General features: G+C 38.3%; 1 protein-coding gene across 2 annotated transcripts in view; it reads right to left on the bottom strand.

The window, feature by feature from the left end:
• Nucleotides 1-23098, bottom strand: part of GRB14 (growth factor receptor bound protein 14) — a 127832-nt gene that overhangs the window by 16719 nt on the left and 88015 nt on the right. For both annotated transcript variants that reach the window (XM_025404735.1, XM_025404736.1), the window contains 3 exons: nucleotides 17009-17130; nucleotides 14999-15073; nucleotides 11983-12120 (listed from right to left, as the gene is read on the bottom strand). In XM_025404735.1, the coding sequence (XP_025260520.1) occupies nucleotides 11983-12120; nucleotides 14999-15073; nucleotides 17009-17130 (335 nt within the window). The remainder of the gene's footprint in view (nucleotides 1-11982; nucleotides 12121-14998; nucleotides 15074-17008; nucleotides 17131-23098) is intronic.

Here is a 23098-nt window from a genome sequence, read left to right on the forward strand (position 1 = left end):
GGGAAATCACTAGGTCATATTACTCTGTGATAGGTTAATAACTTGGAGAAGTGCTTAATTCTGAGGTTGAATGTATAATCAAAACTGACCAAAATGCGTTTGTTCTCTAAAACCTTGCTGCTAGTAGTGTGGTCTCAGACCAGCAGCATTAGTATCACCTGGGAGGTTGTTAGAAATGCAAACTTTCAGGGCTCATCCCAGACCTCCTGAATCAGTATCTGCAGTTTAACAAGATCCCAGGTGATTCATAAGCACTAAAATTTGAGAAGCGGTGGAAAAAAAAAAAGAAAAGAAAAACCACCCCACAGAAGAACACTGAGCAAAACAGGCAACCCCACTCAAATCCAAAAACCAAAAGAACCTTTCACTGTCATTTACCGGTGTTACTCCACCTCTGATAACTGGGAGACCAAGAGTTGCTCTGAACGTTACTGTTCTTAAGCATTTTAATCTAATGAATGACTGTAGTTTCTAACACCATTGGAGAATAAGACAGGAAAGAAAATTGTTTTAAAAAGACCCCGAATAGGACCCTTGGTAAAAGGTAGGAGGAAGGAGAAAGGTACACTTATTTATATGGCTTTAAAAATCTTATTCCTTGATAGAAACTAATTTGCTGGTAAAAATGTTTGATATCTATGAAGACGGAATAAAACCATCCCTGTCCGCTGATGCTGTAGAAGTCAATATAGTTCAGTTATTCAAAGGAGAGTAAAAGGTAGCTCGAGAAACACTGGAAGGCAATAAGATTATGATGAGTTTTTTCTCTTGATTGATTTTTGTTCCACCACTGCAGACATGCTAAGGCTTACTGGCACTACAAGGCTATGAAGTCGAATTGGCATGGTTAGCAAAATATAAGTATGTGTACATTTGTACATCTCCCCATGTGTACGGACATGGGGGGGTGGAGAGAAGGGTACTTAGAGATTTCTCTGTAAATATATTCCTGACCACATTTTTAAGGCTTGCAGCAGTGGTCAACTAAATTTAGAACCAATCAAGACGTCCTCAGAGAAAAGGATAGGAAATGGTCTCTTTGCCAGGTAGAAATGCCATATATGACATTAGGAGGGGCAGAGCAAGATGGCTGAACAGAAGGCTCTATCTATCCTCCCTGCAGCAGGAACACCAAATTTAACATCTACACCAAAAAAAAAAAAAAAACAAAACACCTTCCTAAGAACCAAATCAGATGAGCACTCACAGTACCTGGTTTTAGAGGGGAGCCCACTACCATGAAGGTTGAGTCTTAGTCCTGGTACATTCACCCAAGATGACTGGAGAGCCCTTAGGCCCTAAGTGAACATCAGCAGTCCCCAGCAGTCCTCCCTGCGGCCTTCATATCACTGAAAGAGGCACTGAAGGAGGTAGCAAAGACTGTCTTAAATTGTCAGCAACTCCCCTCTCCTGTTCCTCAGCAGAAGAAAGAATCTATGTACTTGGGAGAGGGCGAGCTCAGTAACTGTGAGACTTTGCATTGAACTCGGTGCTGCCCTGTCACAGTGGAAAGCAAAACTGGACTGAACTCAGCTGACACCTACCCATAGAGGGAGGATTTAGACCCTAACCAGAGGGGAACTGCCCATCCCAGCAGTTGGAACTCGAGTTCTGGCAAGCCTCCCAACTGTGGACGAAACTACTCTGTGGCCCTAAATAGACATGAAAGGCAGTCTAGGCTGCAAGGACTGCAACTCCTAGGCAAGTCCTAGTGATGAGCTGGGCTTGGAAGCCACGCACTTGGAGGGCACACAAGCTAGTGACTAACAGCTGGGGTGGCTACAGGAGTCCTTGCACTACCCTTCCCACAACCCCAGGCAACACGGCTCGTGGCTCCAAAAAGAGATCCCTTCCTTCCACTTGAGAGGAGAGGGAAGAGTAAAGAAGATTCTGTCTTACATCTTGGATAGCAGCTTAACCACAGTAGGACAGGGCACCAGTCAGAGTTGTGAGGCCCCCATTCAGAAAGTAGCTCCCAGACGACATTGTTAGACACAGCCTGAGCCAGAAGTGAACCCACTGCCTTGAAGGGAAAAACCTAGTCCTGGCAGGATCTATCACCTGCTGACTAAGAAATCTTGGGCCCTGAATAACCTGCAGTGATACCCAGGTAGTAATCCATGGGACTTGGATGAGACCCTAAGATAGATCCTAAGATATGCTGGCTTCAGGTGAAACCCAGCACATTTCCACTTATGGTGACTACGGTGAGAGATTCCTTCTGCTTGAGAAAAACAGAGGGAAAAGTAAAAGAGACTTTGTCTTGTATGTTCAATTCCAGCTCGGCCACAGATGGGTAGAGCACCGGGATGGTTCTGAGGGCTCCCCAGTTCTGGGCCTCAGCTCTTGGATGACATTTCTGGACATGCTCTGAGTCAGAGGGGAGTCCACTACCATGAAGGGCGAGTCCCAGACCTGGTGGCATTCACCACAAGATGACTGAAGCGCCCTTGGGCCTCAGATGAACATCAGCAGTCCCTAGCAGTACCCCCTGGGGACTTGTAGTAATAGTGACCATGGGGTGAGGCTCCTCTGCCAGTGAAAAGCAAGGGGAAGAGTGGGAAGGACTGCGTCTCGTGGTTTGAGTGCCAGCTAAGCCACAGTAGAATGGAACAGGTAGATTTCCAAGGCTTTTTGTTTGTTTGTTTATTTGTTTTTGTTTTTTGAGACAGAGTTTTGCTCTTGTTGCCCAGGCTGGAAGGCTATGGCGTGATCTTGGCTCACTGCAACCTCCGCCTCCCAGGTTTAAGTGATTCTCCTGCCTCAGCCTCCCAAGTAGCTGGGATTACAGGCTTGTGCCACCACGCCTGGCTAATTTTTTATTTTTAGTAGAGATGGGGATTCACCATGTTGGCCAGGCTGGTCTCTAACTCCTGACCTCAGGTAATCCACCCGCCTCAGCCTCCCAAAGTGCTGGGATTACAGGTGTGAGCCACCACACCTGGCTGATTTCCAAGGATTTTGGCTATAGTCCCTGGCTCCCAGATGGCATCTTGAGACCAACCCAGGGACTGGGAGAACTTGCTGCCCTGAGAGAAGGACACAAGCCTGGCAGGCTTCACTACGTGCTGACTGTAGAGACCCAGGGCCTTGAGCAAACATAGATGGTAGCCAGGTAGTGGCTCATGAAGCATTATACCACAAGGAAATACATGCACACACATAAGACCCACACGCAAGAACAGCAACAAAGGAAAACTGTGTATGAGGGAAAGAAGGAAGCTATACAAGAACAGTTGGGGGAAAATATGGGAAAAAGTCAAGTATAACTATTTTCCAGCTCCATATCTCCTATTAAGACCATTACGCAAACATCTGGTCTCCATCATTAGCTGTTTTGAGCATTGCCATTTGTTGGCTTCATCCTCAATAAAATATATCCAGAACTGAGATTGCTATTTGTCTTCTAAGAGAGTTACCTTCTAGCAAATATGCTATTCCTGTTTATTTTTATTTTCTATTTCTTAATTTTCTTTTATCTTTAAGAACATTTTTAACTGCTTCCTCTTCTTTGATATCAATCAGCCACACAAATCTGGCCTTTTGCCATTTAATCTTGTGGCCATTCTTTTATTCTCCCCTCTACTGCTCATCCTAGGTTAGACCCCATCGCTTCCACCTGGATTAATGAAATGATCATCTAATTAGCATCTGTGTCTATAATCAATTCCCTCTCTCTCTACTTCTCTCTCTCTCTTTCCCTTCCACTCCTCCCTCTCTGCCTCCTTTGCCTTCTTCCCTTCAATCTCTTTTTCTCTCTTTCAATCTCGCTCTCCTTGATCTTTTAAGCTCCCTGTGACCAAACTAATCTCAAGATACTCTTTTGGTAATTTCACTCCCTTTTTCAAACATTTCAATGGCTTTCTGTAGTGGGTTGAATAGTAACCCCCCAAAAAAATATACCCATGCCCTAATGCCAGGAAATTGTAAATGTAACCTTAATTCAGAAAAAGGGTCACTGAAGATATAATTAAGTTAAGGATCTTGAGATGAGATTATTCTAGATTATCCAGGTGGGCCCAAAATCCAATGACATATGTTGTTATAAGAGACATACAAAGAGGAAGGGAGAAGGCCATGTGAATACAAAGGCAGAGATTGGAATAAATCAAGCCATAGGGCATCTGAAGTCATAACTAGCCAAGACAGAAAATCCTAACAAAAATGCAAAAGATCATATAACAAGAATGGAAAAGAAGTAGTCAAATAAATAATGGATGTACATTGCTAGTATGAAAAAAAGATGAGTTTTCAGATTGAATGTGTGTGCTAAGAATCAAGCAAAATTTAGCAGACTATATTTCAACACACCTAGTAATATAGCAGGGAAATTACTGCACGCCAATGTTTATAAGAATGTTTGAAAAATTGCTAGAGAAAAAAGACAGTTTAACCCATAAAGAAGCAACAGTGCTTTCACTGACAACTATAGATGCATGAAAATAGAATAACAATAACCACCCATAAAAACTCTCAAAAGAATTTTTACTTGAAAGACATCAATGCATTGCATAAAATGTCAACACTTACAGCCAAAGACTATATAATATGATGGACATAGACTAGACACAGAAAACAGGCAGCACTGTAGAATACATATGTATGTTTAAGTGATAATGTATGTGCATATGAACTTCTGCACATGTATATCTATGTAACCATTGCATAGGTAAACATATAAGTATGTAGATAAATATATCTATTCATCCCTGATGACAGCATCATAACTTCCTCTAGGAATTTACAATATATGTAAGGAGAAAAAATAACACACACAAAATAAAGAGAAGTAAAGGAACAGGAGGCAGGATTAACTTGCAGCTCCCACTCTGGTGGGCAGAACAGCATGAGGAGACTCACATTGTGAACTTTTGCTCCAAGAACTACTGCAGGAACATACAAGGAAAGCCAAGAGAATCCACAGACCCTTTGAAGGAAATGGATTGCTGCTGCAGGGCGCCCAGAAGACAGCCAAAAAACTGTGAGTACCCAAACTGTGAAAAGGGGGATCAACCACCCCTGAACACACACCCTCACTGGGGAACCTGAAGGTCCAGATCACAGGAGAAGGATGTGACATTACCTACAGCTGAGACAAATTTAGAGTTGAGCGAAATACAGGGTAGAAAAAGCAGCAGGAAAAGCCTGTGGGCACTCTTGGTCCCCGGGGAAGCCTTTTCTGACTGTCTCACAGGGGTCCCTGGGGAGGGCTGCCAGAGGAACTTGGAAAAGACCACAGAAAGAAGGAAACTTCCAGCTGAACTTTGTAACAATTTCAACTGACTCAGTGTTTCCTAGACAGAACCTGGGGGAGGGGGTGAATCAGGAGTGCAAACACAGTACAGAAGCCGTGGCAGGCTGGGAGGTGCAAAACCTGATAGCCTTGCTTGCTTTCTCACTTGGGAGGCTGGTAGCCTGGGGCAAGTTCTCAGCCCTGTTCACCTGCTGCCTAGAAAAATACTCAGTGCTGTTGGTGGGGCATGGTGGGAGCTAACCTGAACTTCTGGGCTGCGCAGGAGCTGGGTGAGGCCTGTAACTGCCAGTTTTCTACCACTTCTCTGGTGACCTACTGTATGATGCAGCAGAGGCAGCCATAATTCCCCTGGGAACATAACTCCATTGGCCTGAGAACCACACCTCCATCCCCTACAGCAGCCGCAGCAAGCCCTGCCCAAGGAGAGTCTGAGCTCAGACATGCCTAACTCTGCCCCACCTGATGGTCTCTCTCTACCTGCCCTGGTAGCCAAAGACAAACGACATAATCTTTTGGGAGCTCCAGGGCACCATCCACCACCTGATCCTCCCTGTACTACTGCAGCTGATGTGCTCTTGACAGCACCAACTCTGGGTTGGAGGCCAACCAACACAAAAGTAGCACAATAAACAAAACTACAACTAAGGACCCTCACAGAGTCCACTTCACTCCCCTGCCACCTTCACTGGAGCAGGTGCTAGTATCCATGGCTGAGAGACCTGTGTTCACATCACAGAACTCTCTGCAGACACTCCAGCACCAGCCCAAGGCCCAGTAGCTCCAGTGGGTGGCTAGATCCAAAAGAGAAGTAACAATCACTGCAGTTTGGCTCTCAGGAAGCCACATCCCTAGGGGAAAAGGGAGAGCACCCCATTAAGGGAGCACCCCGTGGGACAAAAGAATCTGAATAGCAGCACTCCAGCCCCAAATCTTCCTTCTGACATAGCATACCCAAATGAGAAGGAACCAGAAAAACAATATTGGTAATATGACAAAACAAGGTTATTTCATACCCCTAAAAGATCACACTAGCTCACCAGCAATGGATCCAAACCAAGAAGAAACCTCTGAATTGTCAGAAAAAGAATTTAGAAGATTGATTATTAAGCTCATCATGAAGGCACCAGAGAAAGGTGAAGTTCAACTTAGTGGAAAAAAAAAAGATACAAGATATGAAGGGAAAAATCTTCAGTGAAATAAATAGCATGAATAAAAAACAATCACAATTTTTCAAAACAAAGAACACACTAAGAGAAATGCAAAATGCTCTGGAAAGTCTCAACACTAGAATCAAACAAGTAGAAGAAAGAACTTCAGAGTTCAAAGTCAAGGCTTTCAACTTAGTCCAACAAAGACAAAAAAAAAAAAAAAAAAAAAAGAATTTAAAAGATGAACAAAGCCTCCAAGAAGTTTGGGATTATTTTAAATGACCAAACCTAAGAACTGGTATGCCCTAGGAAGAAAAGAAATTGGTTTGGAAAACATATTTGAGGGAATCATCAAAGAAAACTTCCCCAGCCTACTATAGATCTAGACATCCAAATATAAGAAACTCAAAGAACACCTGGGAAATTAATCACAAAAACCATCACCTAGGGAAAATAGTCATCAGGTTATCCAAAGCCAAGTCAAAGGAAAAAAATCTTAAGAGCTGTGAGGCAAAAGCATCAGGTAACCTATAAAAGAAAACCTACCATGATGGTGTGCACCTGTAATCCCAGACATACTTTATCAGCATGAGACTGGGAAATTTATAAAAGAAAAAGGTTTAATGGACTCACACAGTTCCTCATGGCTGGGGAGGCCTCACAATCACAGCAGAAGGTGAAAGGCACATGTCACATGGCAGTAGACAAGAAAACTTATGCAGGGAAACTCCCCTTTATAAAACCATCAGATCTTGTGAGATTTATTCACTATCACGAGAATAGCATGGGAATGACCTGCTCTCATGATTCAGTTATCTCCCACCGGGTCCCACACACAGCAAGTGGGAATTATGACAGTACAATTCAAGACAAGATTTGGGTGGGGACACAGCTAAACCATATCACCATCTTACAAAAAAAAGAATAAACCTCACAGCTCACAAGACCTATAAAACAAAAACACAATGAAAAAAGAAACAAGGTATTCAGGCAACAAATAGCACAATGAATAGAATAATAGTTCAGTACCTCACATCTCAATACTAACATTGACTGTAAATGGCCTAAATGTTCTACTTAAAAGATACAGAATGGAAGAATAAATAAGAATTCACCAACCAAGTATCTGCTGTCTTCAAGAGACTCATGTAACATATAAGGACTCACATAAACTTAAGGTAAAGGGGTGGAAAAAACATTCCATGCAAATGGACACCAAAAGAGAGCAGGAATAGCTATTCTTATGTCAGACAAAATAGACTTTAAAGCAACAGCAGTTACATTATATAATGATAAAGGGAATTGTCCAGTAGGAAAAAATCACAATCCTAAATATATATATGCACCTAATCCTGGAGCTCCCAAATCTATAAAACAATTTCTATTAGACATAAAGAAATGAGATAGATAGCAACACAATAATAGTGGGGAATTTTAATACTCCACTAACAGCACTAGGCAGGTCATTAAGACAGAAGGTCAACAAAGAAACAATGGATTAAACCATACCTTAAAACAAATGAACTTAACAGGTATTTACTGAACATTCTATCCAACAACTATATTCTATATATTCTAATATATGAATAGAATATACATTCTATATATTCTATATATACAGAATAACTATATATTCTAATACATGAATTGAATATATATTCTATTCATCAGCACACAGAACATTCTCCAAGATAGACATTATGATATGCCACAAAACAAGTCTCAATAAATTTTTTAAAATTGAAATTATTTCAAGTACTCTTTCAGAACACAGCGTAATAAATTGGAAATCATTCCAAAAGGAAACCTCAAAATCATGCAAATACATGGAAATGAAATAACCTGCTCCTGAATGATTGTTAGGTCAACAATGAAATCAAGATGGAAATTAAAAAATTCTTTCAACTGAACAATGATAGTGACACAACCTATCAAAACATCTGGGATACAGGAGAGGCAGTGCTAAGAGGAAAGTTCATAGCCTTAAATGCCTACATCAAAAAGTCTACAAGAGCACAAATAGGCAACCTAAGGTCACACCTCAAGGAACTAGAGAAACAAGAACAAACCAAACCCAAACTCAGCAGAAGAAAAGAAATAACAAAGATCAGAGCAGAATTAAATACAATTGAAACAAACATAACAATACAAAAGATAAATGAAATAAAAAGCTGTTCCTTTGTAAAGATAAGTAAAATTGATAAACCATTAACCAAGATTAACCAAGAAAAGAAGAGAGAAGATCCAAATAAGGTCAATTAGAAATTAAACAGGAGATATTACAACCAATACCAGAGAAAAACAAAAGATCATTCAAGGATACTATGAATACCTTTATGCACATAAACTAGAAAACCTAGAGAAGATAGATAAATTTCTGGAAAGATAACCCTCCTAGATTAAACCAGGAAGATATAGAAACTGAACAGACCAATAACAAGCAGTGAGATTGAAATGGTAATAAAAGAAATTACCAACAAAAAAAAGTCCAGGACCAGATGGATTCACAGCTAAATTCTATCAGACATTCAAAGAAGAATTGGTACCAATCCTATTGACACTATTGTACAAGACAGAGAAAGAGGGAATTACCCCTATATCATTCTATGAAGCCAGTATAACCCTAATACCAAAACCAGGAAAGGACATAACAAAAAAAGAAAACTACAGACCAATATCCCTGATGAACATAGATGTAAAAATCCTTAACAAAATACTAGCCAACCGAATCCAATGGCATATTGAAAAGATAATCCACCATGATGAAGTGGGTTATATATCAGAGATGGAGGGATAATTTAACAAATGCAAGTCAATAAATGTGATACACCACATAAACAGAATTTAGAACAAAAATCACATGATCATCTCAATAGATGCAGAAAATGCATTAGACAAAATCCAGCAACACTTTATGCTTAAAAATTTCAGCAAAATTGGCATAGAAGGGACATACCTTAAAGTAATAAAAGTCATCTATGACAAACCCACAGCCAACATTATACTGAATGGGGAAATGCTGAAAGCATTCCCCCTGACAACTGGAACAAGAAATGGATGCTCACTCTCACCAATTCTATTCAACATGGTACTGGAAGTCCTAGCCAGAGCAATCAGACAAGAAAAAGAAATAAAGGGCATCTAAACTGGTAAAGAAGAAGTCAAACTGTCATTGTTTACAGATTATATGATTGTATACCTAGAAAACCCTAAAGACTCCCCCAAAAAACTTCTAGAACTGACAAATGAATTAAGCAAAGCTTCAGGATACAAAATTAATGTACACAAATCAATAGCTCTGTTATATACCAACAGTGACCAAGCTGAGAATCAAATCAAGAACTCAACCCCTTTTGCAATAGCTGTAAAAAATAAAATAAAATACTTCAGGATATACCTAACCAAGAAGGTGAAAGAACTCTACAAGGAAAACTACAAAACATTGCTGAAAGAAGTTATAGATGACACAAACAAATGGAAACACATCCCATGCTCATGGATGTATAGAATCAATATTTTGAAAATGACCATACTGCCAAAAGCAATCTGTAAATTCAATGCAATTGTTATCAAAATACTATCATCATTCTTGACAGAACTAGAAAAAAAAAATCCTAAAATTTACATGGAACCAAAAAAGAGCCTGCAAAGCCAAAACAAGACTAAGCAAAAAGAGCAAACCTGGAAGCATCACATTATCTGACTTCAGACTATACTACAAGGCCATAGTCACTGAAACAGCAAGGTACTGGTACAAAAATAGGCACATAGACGAATGGAACAGGATAGATAACACAGAAATAAAGCCAGATACTTACAAACAAAAAAAAAAATGGGAAAAAGGACACTCTAGTCAACAAATGGTGCTGGGATAATTGGCAAGTCACATGTAGAAGAATGAATGTGGATCCTTATCTCTGTCCTTATACAAAAATCAACTCAAGATGGATCAAAGACTTAAATCTAAGACCTGAAACCACAAAAGTTTCTAGAAGATAACATCAGGAAAACCCTTCTAGATATTGGCTTAGGGAAAGACTTCCTGACTAAGAACCCAAAATCAAATGAAACAAAAACAAAGATAAATAGATAGGATTTAATCAAACAAAAAGCTTCTGCACAGCAAAAGAAACACTCAACAGAGTAAACAGACAACTCACAGAGCAGGAGAAAATATTTGCAATTTCTAAATCTAACAAAGGACAAATATCCAGAATCTACAAGGAACTCAAACAAATCAGCAAGAAAAAGCAATCCCACCAAAAAGTAGGCTAGGGACATCAATAAAAACTCTCAAAAGAAGATATATAGATGGTCAACAAACATATGAAAAAAATACTCAACATCACTAATGATCAAGGGAATGCAAATCAAAATCACAATGTGATGCCATCTTACTTCTGCAAGAATGGCCATAATCAAAAAAAAAAAAAAACAAACAACAGTAGATGTTGGTGTGGATGTGGTGAAAAGGGAATGCTTTCATGCTGTTGGTGGGAATGTAAACTAGTACAATCACTTTGGAAAACAGTGTGGAGATTCCTTAAAGAACTAAAAGTAGAACTACCTTTTGATCCAGCAATCCCACTACCGGGTATCTTCCCAGAGGAAGTCATTATATGAAAAAGATACTTGCACATGCATGTTTATAGCAGCACAATTCACAATTGCAAAAATATGGAACCAGCTCAAATCCCCATCAATCAACGAGTGGATAAAGAAATTGTGAGACAGATAGATAGATAGATAGATAGATAGATAGATAGATAGATAGACCATGGAACCATAAAAAGGAATGAAATAATGGCATTCCCAGCTGCCTGGATGGAACTGCAGACCATTATTCCACGTGAAGTAACTCAGGAATGTAAAACCAAAAATTGTATGTTCTCACCCATAAGTGGGAGCTAAGCTATGAGAATGCAAAGGAGTAAGAATGATACAATGGACTTTGGGGACTCGGGGAAAAGGTGGGATGGGGGTGAAGGATAAAAGACTACAATGAGTAGTGTACTCTGCGTGTTGATGGGTGCAACAAACTCTCAGAAATCACCACTAAAGAACTTACTCATGTAATCAAACACTTCCTGTTCCTTACAAACCTCTTGAAATAAATCCATCAATCAATAATAAAAGAGCAATAAATGACTCAGATGAAACATTTTATTAACTGTTCTATTATTAACTGTTCTGTTCTGTTGATGTTGATCAACAGAGTTTCAGAAGTAGAAAAGATCAGCAGTATGACCTGGGGTAAAAAGAAAAGATATACACTACATCAGGCTTCAAACTCTGCAGCCAAGGATGAGGAGAAAGGAGTGAATTCAGAGTGAGCACAAAGGAGTAACATATGTTGTACTGAGATAAGAGTGTCCAGATTCCATCAAAGACAGTACATTGAAACCAGTGTGAAGTAAAACTGAGTAGTGTTTAAATAATCAAGGCAAATGTTTTAAATAAAAAAAATCAAAGACCAACCTTTAACATCAAGTAATAAAATAATAAATACAACAAAGTAAATATGTTTTAACTTACAGCTTAATATGTCATTCATAACACATCACGGATACTTCAATTTACCTTTGATGTCCCTTTAGTAGAAAAATATAAACCAGATCTTCTTAGAAAAAAGTAAATTTTTTTCCAAGACTTCTTTCCCTGTTCTTTCGCATGTAAGAAACCATGAATTTCAGGGTATGTGCTTGAACTCAGAAACATCTGAAAGAAAATTTACATATTTTCAAACTATGATTAAATCAATGATATGGTAACCTTATACTAATCATATTAAGATTTCAAATATAAACATGTAAAAATCACACAGCATCATAACATGTAACATTACGGTAATTAACTGTGTGTGTGTGTTTTGATAGTCCTTGGTGTCTCTCTCTCTCCTTCTCTCTCTCTCTCTCTCTTTCTATCTCTGTGTGTGTATACACACACACATACACACACAGAAAATAAATCAGAGTCTTTTAAAAACCTGAGATGTTTCAAATGAAAATGAGTTCACAAAATATACATTCTAAGTGATAGTATGTAGTTATCTAACTACCAAAATTATCAGCTAATTGAATGTCCATTCAAAAAGTTGGATGTCATCTACAGCGTTAAGTCCTGATATACTTTTCATTGTTTTCTGTGGTTTTCCCTGAGATTACAGGTTGACCTATTAACTTCATTATGGTATAAGTAAGACCACAATCCTGACTTCAATTGGGAAGCAGGAAGTTGAGCCAAGTTCACCTCCTTGAGGAGGATAAAGCAAATAAAACTATCTCTTCTTTGTCATCTATGGTTCTCAGTTGTGGGTGAATGTGGTAGGTCATGTTTTCCAAAGAGGACGGCAACAATGTCTTCCATCCCACATGCTCTTCTGCAATGTCATCTTGTCACTGAATCACAAAAAGGTGGGGTCTTTCTCCACTCTCTTGAATGTGAGCAAGCCTGTCATTGCTTTGACCCATACAATATGTGGAAGGGACCCTTTGCCAATTCTAGGTCTAGTCCTTAACTAGCCTGGTGCTTTTCATGACTTGGCCCTTGGAATCCAGCTGTCACATAAGAAATGTGACTACCCTGAGACCATCACAGGTAAGAAGCCCAATGCAACTGGAAGAGCCCTGCAGGATGAGACACCATGAGACAGACAGAGAGAGAGAGAAAGTGGGGGGAAACATGGGAGAGAGAGAGAGACACCAAGGAGTCAAAGGACATGCAGTCAAAAAACTGTCTTACAAGGGGATCCTCAATCCCCAGCACTGAGTCAATGTGCCTCAGAGGTGACCCACCCAGCTAGACTCTTCCCAGATGCTTGTCCCACAAATTGTTGGCAAAATGTAAATGGGTACTTTAAACCACAAAGGCTTGGAATAGTTTGTTCCTTGGTAATAATTAATTGAGACAGTGGGCATGTGTTGGTCAAGAAAATGACAATGAAAAGGAATAGCTCAACTGAGTGGTTGTGCTCAGCATCCTTAATAAGACAGTGGAAATGCATTAGTGTCTCATTAAAAAAAAAAAAGGAAGTAGAAATTCCTCTGAATAAACAAATGGAAAACATTTGAAATAAGGGAATTTATTAACTAAAATAACGTAACACATTTTAAAAGGCTACTCAAGGAAATGCTGATAGTAGATATTTATGTTTTTTAAAGTAAATTACTAAAAGAAATTTAATTTAATGAGCCACAGATATTAATTAATTGACATGCAAAACAGGCAAGTAGGTTTTTTAGTTTGAGTGCTTTCCAAGTTATTAAACCAAACCAATTAAATTTTAAAAAGAGAGTCATAGAGGTCACACTAGAAAAAGAAGAAACCTTTTAAAAAGTGGAAACATTGCCTCAGTGGAGAGAAGAGGTCAGGGGCACATGCAGGACTATCTGATTCCAAAGCCTATGATTTTTCTTGTTTTTATAATTTAACATTAAAGCAATATAACTGTGCTATAGGAAGACTTGCAAAAGGAGGTGGAATAAAAACTCCATCCCACCACTGTGTTGTAATACAGTGGTGAAGCATTCAGAGGACTGAGATCTGAAAGTCCTGGGGCACAGCTGCTGCTGCCATTTACCTAACATTTTGACGGGGTGTCTCTGTAAAAACCCAGGAGCACAGAAGCAGCTTTTAGAAAAATCTCTGGGGACTAATCATGTTTCAAAAATATTCTGAAGCACAAAAATGAAATATAACCTATTAAAAAGCCCACAGAAAAATCCATGATAGCTCTGCCAACCTACTATTTTTAAGGTCAAACAATACTGGAAATATTAAAAGTTATCTTCATTAAAGATCAGGGAATACTGAGTGGGTTTGGGGATGCATGGGGCTGAGCTCAAACAGCAACCATTATAAAGACATTGCTCAACATTAACCTGTGAAAAACAACTGTAGAGCTTCTGATGTAAAATCTACAAATCTATCAAAAAATAAAATAACTGAAATTATTCATTTATTGTAACAACAATGTCTTTGAAAATAACCATTTCGAGCCACCGCCAGTTTGGAAGAAGTGAGTCCAATAGAAACAAAAATAAGGAGATTTTTAATTAGATAACTAGTATTCTTAATTCAGCTAAGAATATTTCACAATTCTATGCAAGGATTTCCATAACAGCTATTACAAATGCTAGTGAATACATTTGCATCCTGTATCTTTTATCTCCTTTCATTTATTTGCTAAATATTTTATTACAAATAGGATTGAGGGCATTTATTATGAAAGCTAATACTGAGTATCCATTGGTAAAATATCTGTATTTTACAAAGAATTGTGATTTTTCTAAAGACTAACATAATATTTACACACACCACATAACAAAATTGCAAGTTTCCTTTTAAGACACACATTTTTAAGTATGTAAAATCCTTTGACAATTGGCTAAAACTGGGAAGAAGAATGTTGGTAAAGAGCTTTATTGACTTAGGGCATTCTTTACCTGGGTGCTATTATTTTTAGTTTTACCTCCAGCAAAAAATATTAATAATAATTCAAAGCATAACTTTTCAAAATCTGGGCATATTAAAAAAGGACTTTAAAGTTTTCCTTCATTATGCTATTATTTATATATTTTAATAAAAATATATTTACCTGCAAAATCTGTGTGGGGGATATTTCACCATTGGTTTCAGTTGCAAAAGATACCATATGCTCTGGAAAAAAATACTGTCAAAAAGACACAGTAAATTATCACAAAATTCGTGCTAGAAAAGATTCAATGATGACCAATATAGTAATCAAAAGCAAAAGTTCTTTAAACTGGTGTGACTAAAATTCACCCAAAGTGCTTTTGAAAAGGTTCGTCCTTAGACTCTACTCATAGGTACCTGAATGAGAATGTCTGGAGTTGGGCGCAAAGATTAGCAAATGCCCCCACAAAATGCAGATGTGGGTGGATTCAGATATCCGGAGTTATAAAACACTGTCCTGAAGTCGACAATGTGCTTGCTCCCACATCTTCTTCCTGAGTCCTGCAACCAGTCTATCAGGTACAAAAGGACTATCCATTCCATTTTACAAAGATAAGGCTCATAGAAGTACAGAGTTGAGAGTATGCCCAAGGTCATAGCCCACAACACAGTGGAGGTCAGGACTTAAACTGAGCTGGGGAGCTAAAAGTCTAGTTCTTGCTACCTACCATTTTTCCAAACTTTTTAATCATAAAATTTACCCAGGGCAGTTGTTTAAAATAGGAATTCCCAGGCCTCATTCCTGGAGTTTCCGGTTCAGTAGGTCCAGGCAAGTCCTGGATTCTGTGTTTTTAATAAGCACTCTCCCCTCGGTAAATTTTATGATTAGACAAGTTTGGGAAAATATATTCTACTGTATTTCCTCTAGGACAGGGTTTTTCAACAGCAGTTCTACTAACATTTTGATCTAATAATTCTGTGTTGAGGGGGCTTTCCTGCATATTATAGATGTTTAGAGTATTCCTATCCTCTGCTCACTAGCAGTCCTCCTCCCCACCACCAGTTGTGACAACCAAAACTGTGTCCAGACATTGTCAAACCACCCCCCAGTTAAGAACCACTGCAATAGGTCTACAAAACAAATGTCTAGCCTTGTTTAAATAAAAAAAGTAAAATAAAAAACAAGCATTGAACAGTATTTCTTTAAATACATCTTTTTAAATTCTTGATTTTAATAAAGACTCACAACAAGAAAACACTTTCCCTTCACATTTGAATTTATTTAATTTTTATTATGACTAATTTTCTTTGCCAAAGATCATCCCATTATGTTTCTATTAATAGGTTAAGATAAAAGAGAACGTGAGAGGTCTTTCAGGGTTTGAAAATATTCTATTATGGTGTGTATCATATATTTTTCATAAAGAATCGTTTCAATCCAATTATCATCCAAAACTTACTGTAAAAATATGCTTCAGCTTCAGAGACAAAAACAATTTAAAATAATGAGCCCAGAGGCTATTCTGACTTTTCTAGATCCCCAGTCTTCATTAGAATGTGACATACATTTATTTTCTTTTAAAGAGAACTACAATGAAAGTAGTATTTACTAGATAATGCACTGGTCTTTATCTCCTTTCTACTTAGTTAAAAAATTACTGCACTGGAAACAAAATAATTTGGAACAGCAAGATTCATGTCAATCTTAATTTCTGGCTAAGTTATAATACTCTCAACAATCATTAGTCTGCTTTTACTTTAGAAAGTCTATTTAAATTTCCCAAATTCTGTAGAAAGTGATAAAGTGTAATATTTTGCTTAACACTTGTTCTTAATCTGTTTGAGAACCTATAAAAATTCATTTTCCACATCAAATGTATAATTGTTTCCTTTTCACAAAAGGCAAAATTAGGTTTCCTAATACTTTTAAATTAAATAAACCAAATTCATCTCAATTCAGACTTTATCAATAGGGCTTCAAAAAGCTTTACAACTGTGTATCTGAACTACTGTGATTATTGTTCACTAATCATTGTTAGCATGAGAAATGTGGGTATAATTTTAAAGGACCAGAGTCTTCAACTACAATTTACCAAATAGGACTGTATTTTATTTATAGTGACTATCTCCTTTGCATAAAATTTAACTGATTCATTTATTTTCCATAACGATTAATGGGGATTTCACTTACCATTGGGTTTTTAAAGAACTCATATTTGGCATAATTTTTTCTAAAGTATAGCTTGTTTTCTTCTTCTATCCCCCAGTTGGATAGCACTTCAATCACCAGTTCATGGTCTTCTATTGTTCTTTCTGTAAAGAATGTTTCAACGAGTATGTTGACAGATAGACAAATACACATATACACACACACACACATAGACACATGCAAACATATAAAATGTATTACGCGTCTTTATTAAACATAGCAGATTTCAACTTAATTATGAAATAGCCAGATTGATAAAATTTCTCATCAATATTCAATTTACTAATGTTCATTTTTATAACAAAGCAGACTGTTGTCTAAAAAGAAAACATGTATAAAATATCATAATGTACTCTTTGTTATCTCAATTTCCTTTTCTTACTGTGTAAATAATATAAGCTTGATAACAAATCTACATGAAGTATATGGGAGCTACTTTTTTCTCCAACTTACCATGGTGCCAAAATCAAAATATTTATTTCAAGGTTGAACAATTCACTTCATTAAGAGATGAAGAATTTTGACAGGTTCATGTGCATTTAAGACTGTCCAGACTAATCTGGATAGCTGAGAAAAATTAAAATAAATGCTTTAAAAGGAAAATTTTAATACAAGTAGATATAGGTATTTTTTTTAAGAAGCCCAATTCCTTGGGGCACTTTATTATTTCAAAGCTAATACTCAGGAAAATATATTTTGTAATAACAATGAATAATTAAGTAGGGTGAGAAGGCACTTGGCAGAAAAGGCACTTAAATGAAGTAAGCAAAGGCAATTGTAAAGAGGTGAATATAGCATGCAAAATTCCTATTTTTATAAGAAACTGTGAGGATGTTGACAGTAGTATTATTCATAATAGCCCCAAACTTGAAACTACCCGAATGCCCACTGATATGAGAATGAATAAGTAAATTGTGCAAAAGCACACAGTGAAAATATACTACAACAACCCACAACAGTATAGATACATATTGCATTTCCTGAACACAATATTTAATTAAATAATCCAGACACAGATAATGCATACTGCATGATTCTACTTACATAAAGTTCAAAACAGCAAAATTAATCTGTAGTGCTAGAAAGGGTTTTGGAGATATTAAGTAAGTGGGGGGCATGAAGGGAATCACCGGGGTGAGTATAACACTGTTTCTTGATCTTGGGGTTGGTTACTCTGGTATATGCAATATCTGAGAGTTCACTGAGTTGTGCACACTTGGTTTGTACACTTTTCTTAATGTATGCCATACTTCAATAAAAGGCGGAGAAAAGAAAAGAAACTGGAAATTACCAATGCAAAACAGGAAATGGAGAACAACCAAATAAGGAATATGGAAATTCTCTGCTGTTTTATTGTTTCTAGGATGTTTTTAAAAAGTATTTATGCCTCAGAAATTCAACATTCAGTAGTGATTTGTGACCTACAACACCCAAACTCTTGAAAGTAATATCATTCTTAAATAGACATTTATTCATCCAAAAGGAAGTTCTCGTAAGAGTGTTCAATGAATATGGATGAGTTTAAGCTAAGTGTATATCAACACTTGGGGTTCTATTACGAACTCTGATTGCTCCTTTCCTATCCCATTGACTGGCTCCACTAGCTCCTTCTCCTCTATCTCAGTCCCTGGTTCAACTCCTTTCTTTCTCCCCCTATAAACAAATCCATTCTCACCTCTTCTATCATCTCATTTGTCAGGTTTTCTGAAGTGAAATCTCTGACTATAATTGTTCTCACCCATGCTCCTGTCCTAACTGCTATACGGTCCACCACCTCAAATACAGTGTGTCTAAAACCAAAGTCAAAATATGACACATAAAATTACCATAGGATCCAGCAATTCCACTTCTGGCTGTTTACTCAAAAGAAGTGAAAGCAGGGACTCGAACAGAAATTTGTATACCAATGTTCATAGCAGCATCATTCGCAATAGCCAAAAGGTGAAAACCTAAAGTCCATGTCCATGAACAATGAATAGATAACAAATGTGGTATATGCAGTACATACAATGGAATATTCAGCTTTAAAAAGGAATGTAATTCTGACACATGCTACAACATAGATGAACCTTGAAGCTATTATGCTAAGAGAAATAAGACAAATACAAAAGAACAAGTGCTGTATGATTCCACTTATACAAAGTACCTATAATAGTGAAATTCATAGAGACAGAAAATAGAATGGGGGTTGCCAGGGGCTGGAGAGAGTAGGGAATGAGCAGTTATCATTTAATTGATGCAGAGTTCCAGTATGAGAAAATTAAAATGTTTTAGAGATTGATGGCCAGTCATGATGGTTGCACAACAATATTCAACAATGTGAATTCATATAATGCCACTGAACTGTACATATACAAAATTTTAAATGGTACCAAAAAACTTTTTAAATTTAAAAATGAAACAAAGTCATCTACATTTTTCCCTTTCAAATGGCTTTTTCTTCCTAAATTATCCTATCTCCATTACTGTCATTTTTACCACACTCTCTCAAAAAAGGTAGAACTACAGCTCACCTTTGCAACTTTCTCTACCTCTACTCCAATATCCTCTACTCATGAAATTCTCTGATTGTAGGGATTCTTCCTCTGGGTGTCTCTCACACAACTAACAACCCCCACACCAGGTCCTACTGTCACCATTTCAATTTAGACCTTTGCCTTTTCTTGTTCAGCCTAACTAATCTTCAAACCTCTCCTTTCTCATTCTTCTAATCTAACATGGACACTGATAGCATAGCAAACCTCCTAAAACATGTGTATGAATGTGAACCCTGCCCAAAAAGCTTGTCTGCTTCTGCTTGTTATAGACAAATTCATATAGTCTGGCAGTCAGCTATAACTTAGTCATTTGTTCATCCATTCGACAAATATTTGCTGAAGGTCCACAGTATGTCAAACACTCATCTTAGGGTGAAAAATTTTGTAGTGGAGAAGACAGTAACAAAATAACTGCCCTCATGAAGCTTTCATTCTAATGGGAATACGTGGATAATAAATAAAATGTGAATCATAAAAAGTGGTGGTCTTAGTCCATTTTTTGTTGCTATCAAGAAATGCCGAGGTTGGGTGATTTATACAGAAAAGGGGTTTATTTGGCTCATGGCTATACAGGAAGCATGGTAGCAGCACTTGCTTCTGGTGAGGACTCAGGAAGCCTACAATCATGCGGGAAGGTGAAGGGGGAGCAGGTGTGTCACATGGCAAGAGACAGCAATAGACATGCCAGGCTCTTGGACAACCAGTTTTTGTGTGAACGAATAGAGTGAGAACTCACTCATTACCACAAGGATGGCACCAAGTCATTCACAAGGGATCTGCCTTCATGACCCAAACACCTCCCACTAGACCTACCTCCAACACTGGGGATCTCATTTCAACAGGAAATTTGGAGGGGCAAATATTTAAACCATAATAGTGGTGATAAACCTTACAGGGAAAAATAGAGCAGGGAAGAGAGAGAAAGTGCTGAAGACACAGGTGATAGGAACCCATTTCCAACAGCTTGTCAAGAAGGCCTCATTGAGAAGACAATGTTTAAACAGAGACCTAAAGGAGAAGAGGACAGGAGCCAAGCAGATAAAGAGGAGGAGTAAGAAAAAAAGCCCTTGAGGTGAGAGAAAGGCTGGTATGTTTGAAATACAGCCAGGTGGTTAGTGTGGCTAACGCTAAATGAGGAAAAGGGGTTATCCCAGGAAAAGAAGTTAAGGAAATAATGGTGATGAGATGATGAGTTGTAGAAAACCCTGCAGTCTATATAGTAAGGATTTGGCTTTTCCTCTGTGTTGGATGGGAAGTCATTTTGAACACAGGAATAACATGAACTAACAAGTTTCAATAGGATCACACTGTGGAGCAGAAACTGATTTTAAAAGGCTGAAAGCACAAAGACCATTTGGTAGGCTATTGGAACTAACCCCAGGAGAGATGATGCAGCTTAGATTAGCATGGTAGCAGTTGATGTGGTTTAAAAAAAAAAAATACACAGAATCTTGATCTATTTTGAAGGTAAGGCCAACAGAATTTGCTGACAGATTGGATATGGAGTGAAAAAGTAAGTACTTGAGGAAGACGTCAAGGTTCTCAGCCTTAGCACTTGGAAGGACTGTGTTACCAGCAATAAGCTAGAAAAACTGCAAGACAATCAAACTGGAGGGACATCCAGTGATCACTGAGCTACCAAGTGGGAAGTTGCATTCTTAAAAATCTGTCTGTTGTGTACATGTACCCTAGAACTTAAAGTATTAAAAAAAAAAAATCTGTCCTACTTCTGTTTACTTCTCATGTAAACTCAGCTGGTATTTCAAGATTATGAAACACAGGTACACATTATTAAATGCACTACGTGCTAAGCACTGTATCTGTATTCTTTGCAACTGCAGTTGGAGACAATTTCAAGATATCAATAAAGATGCTTGTTTATTTGCTTTGCCAACCTATGTTTCCTTGGACCCATTACCTTTCTCTACCTCTAAGAAAACACTATGAATTCTGCCCTCATACTACACTATAAAGAAAGGAAAAAATAGCAAAGAGGCATTTTGTTGGTTTTTTTGAGCTTCGCAGTAGACTTTATCCATTTTTGACAAATATAATTGTTTAGGAAGAAGCATGCCTAGCCAATCCTCCATTGTCACTTGTGGGGACCCACCCTCTGCCCTCTGAGAAAGCAGGCAGAGTTAAAGAGTGATTGAAGGAAACTGGTGGAGTGGAGACTGTGAGGCAGCTAGATGGTAACTGGATGGTGTAGGTCCCAAGTGACTCCACATTGTGGGGAAAAGAGAGATCAGACTGTGAAACTGAGGCAATTGCAGGAGTTGCTGATGGCCTTGCAAATCTTAACCCTGTCACTTTGGTTAAGACCATCTGAAGTACTACTATTGTAAATTTCATATTAATCCTTGTGTGCCTGCTCTGTCTGCTGTTAGTCTGCAGGTATACCCAACAGTTCCAAAGAGACAGTGACCATCGAGAACAAGCCATGATGACAATGGTGGTTTTGTTGAAAAGAAAAGGGGGAAATGTGAGGAAAAGAGAGATCAGACTGTTACTGTGTCTATATAGAAAGAAGTAGACATAAGAGAGTCCATTTTGTTCTGTATTTGAGATGCTGTTAATCTGTGACCCTACCCCCAACCCTGTCCTTGCAAGAGACATGTGCTGTGGTGACTCAAGGTTTAATGGATTTTGGGCTGTGCAGGGTGTGCTTTGTTAAACAAGTGCCTGAAGGCAGTATGCTCGTGAAAAGTCATCACCATTCTCTTAATCTCAAGTCCCCAGGGACATGTACACTGCCAAAGGTCGCAGGGACCTCTGCCTAGGAAAGCTAGGTGTAGTCCAAGGTTTCTCCCCATGTGATAGTCTGAAATATGGCCTCGTGGGAAGGGAAAGACCTAATCGTCCCCCAGCCTGATACCCGTGGAGGGTCTGTGCTAAGGAGGATTAATATAAGAGGAAAGAAGGCCTCTTGGCAGTTGAGATAGAGAAAAGCATCTGTCTCCTGCCCGTCCCTGGGCAATGGAACATCTCAGTGTAAAACCCGATTGTATGTTCTGTTTACTGAGAAAGGAGAAAGCCGCCTTAGGGCTGAAGGTGGGACGTGCTAGCGGCAATGCTGCTCTTTATGGACTAAAAAGGTTTATGGAGATGTTTGCATATGCATATCAAGGCACAGCACTTTTCCTTAAACTTATTCATGTCACAGAGATCTTTATTCATATGTCTTACTGCTGACCTTCTCCCTACAATGATCCTATTATCCTGCCACTTCCCTTTTTCTAAGATGGTAAAGATAATGATCAATAAATACTGAGGGAACTCAGAGACCGGTGCCAGCGTGGGTCCTCTGTATGCTGAGCGCCGGTCCCCTGGGCCCACTTTTTCTTTCTCTATACTTTGTCTCTGTGTCTCATTTCTTTTCTCAAGTGTCTCATTCCACCTAACGAGAAACGCCCACAGGTGTGGAGGGGCAGGCCACCCCTTCACACATCCTGCCTCCTTCCTGAATAGAACCCTCTAAGAGTTGTAAGATTCCAGATAGGTTTAACAGTGGTATGTGGCTCAAATCAGAGTATAG

Source organism: Theropithecus gelada, chromosome 12 (assembly GCF_003255815.1).
Source record: "Theropithecus gelada isolate Dixy chromosome 12, Tgel_1.0, whole genome shotgun sequence".
NCBI classification, from domain to species: Eukaryota; Metazoa; Chordata; class Mammalia; order Primates; family Cercopithecidae; genus Theropithecus; species Theropithecus gelada.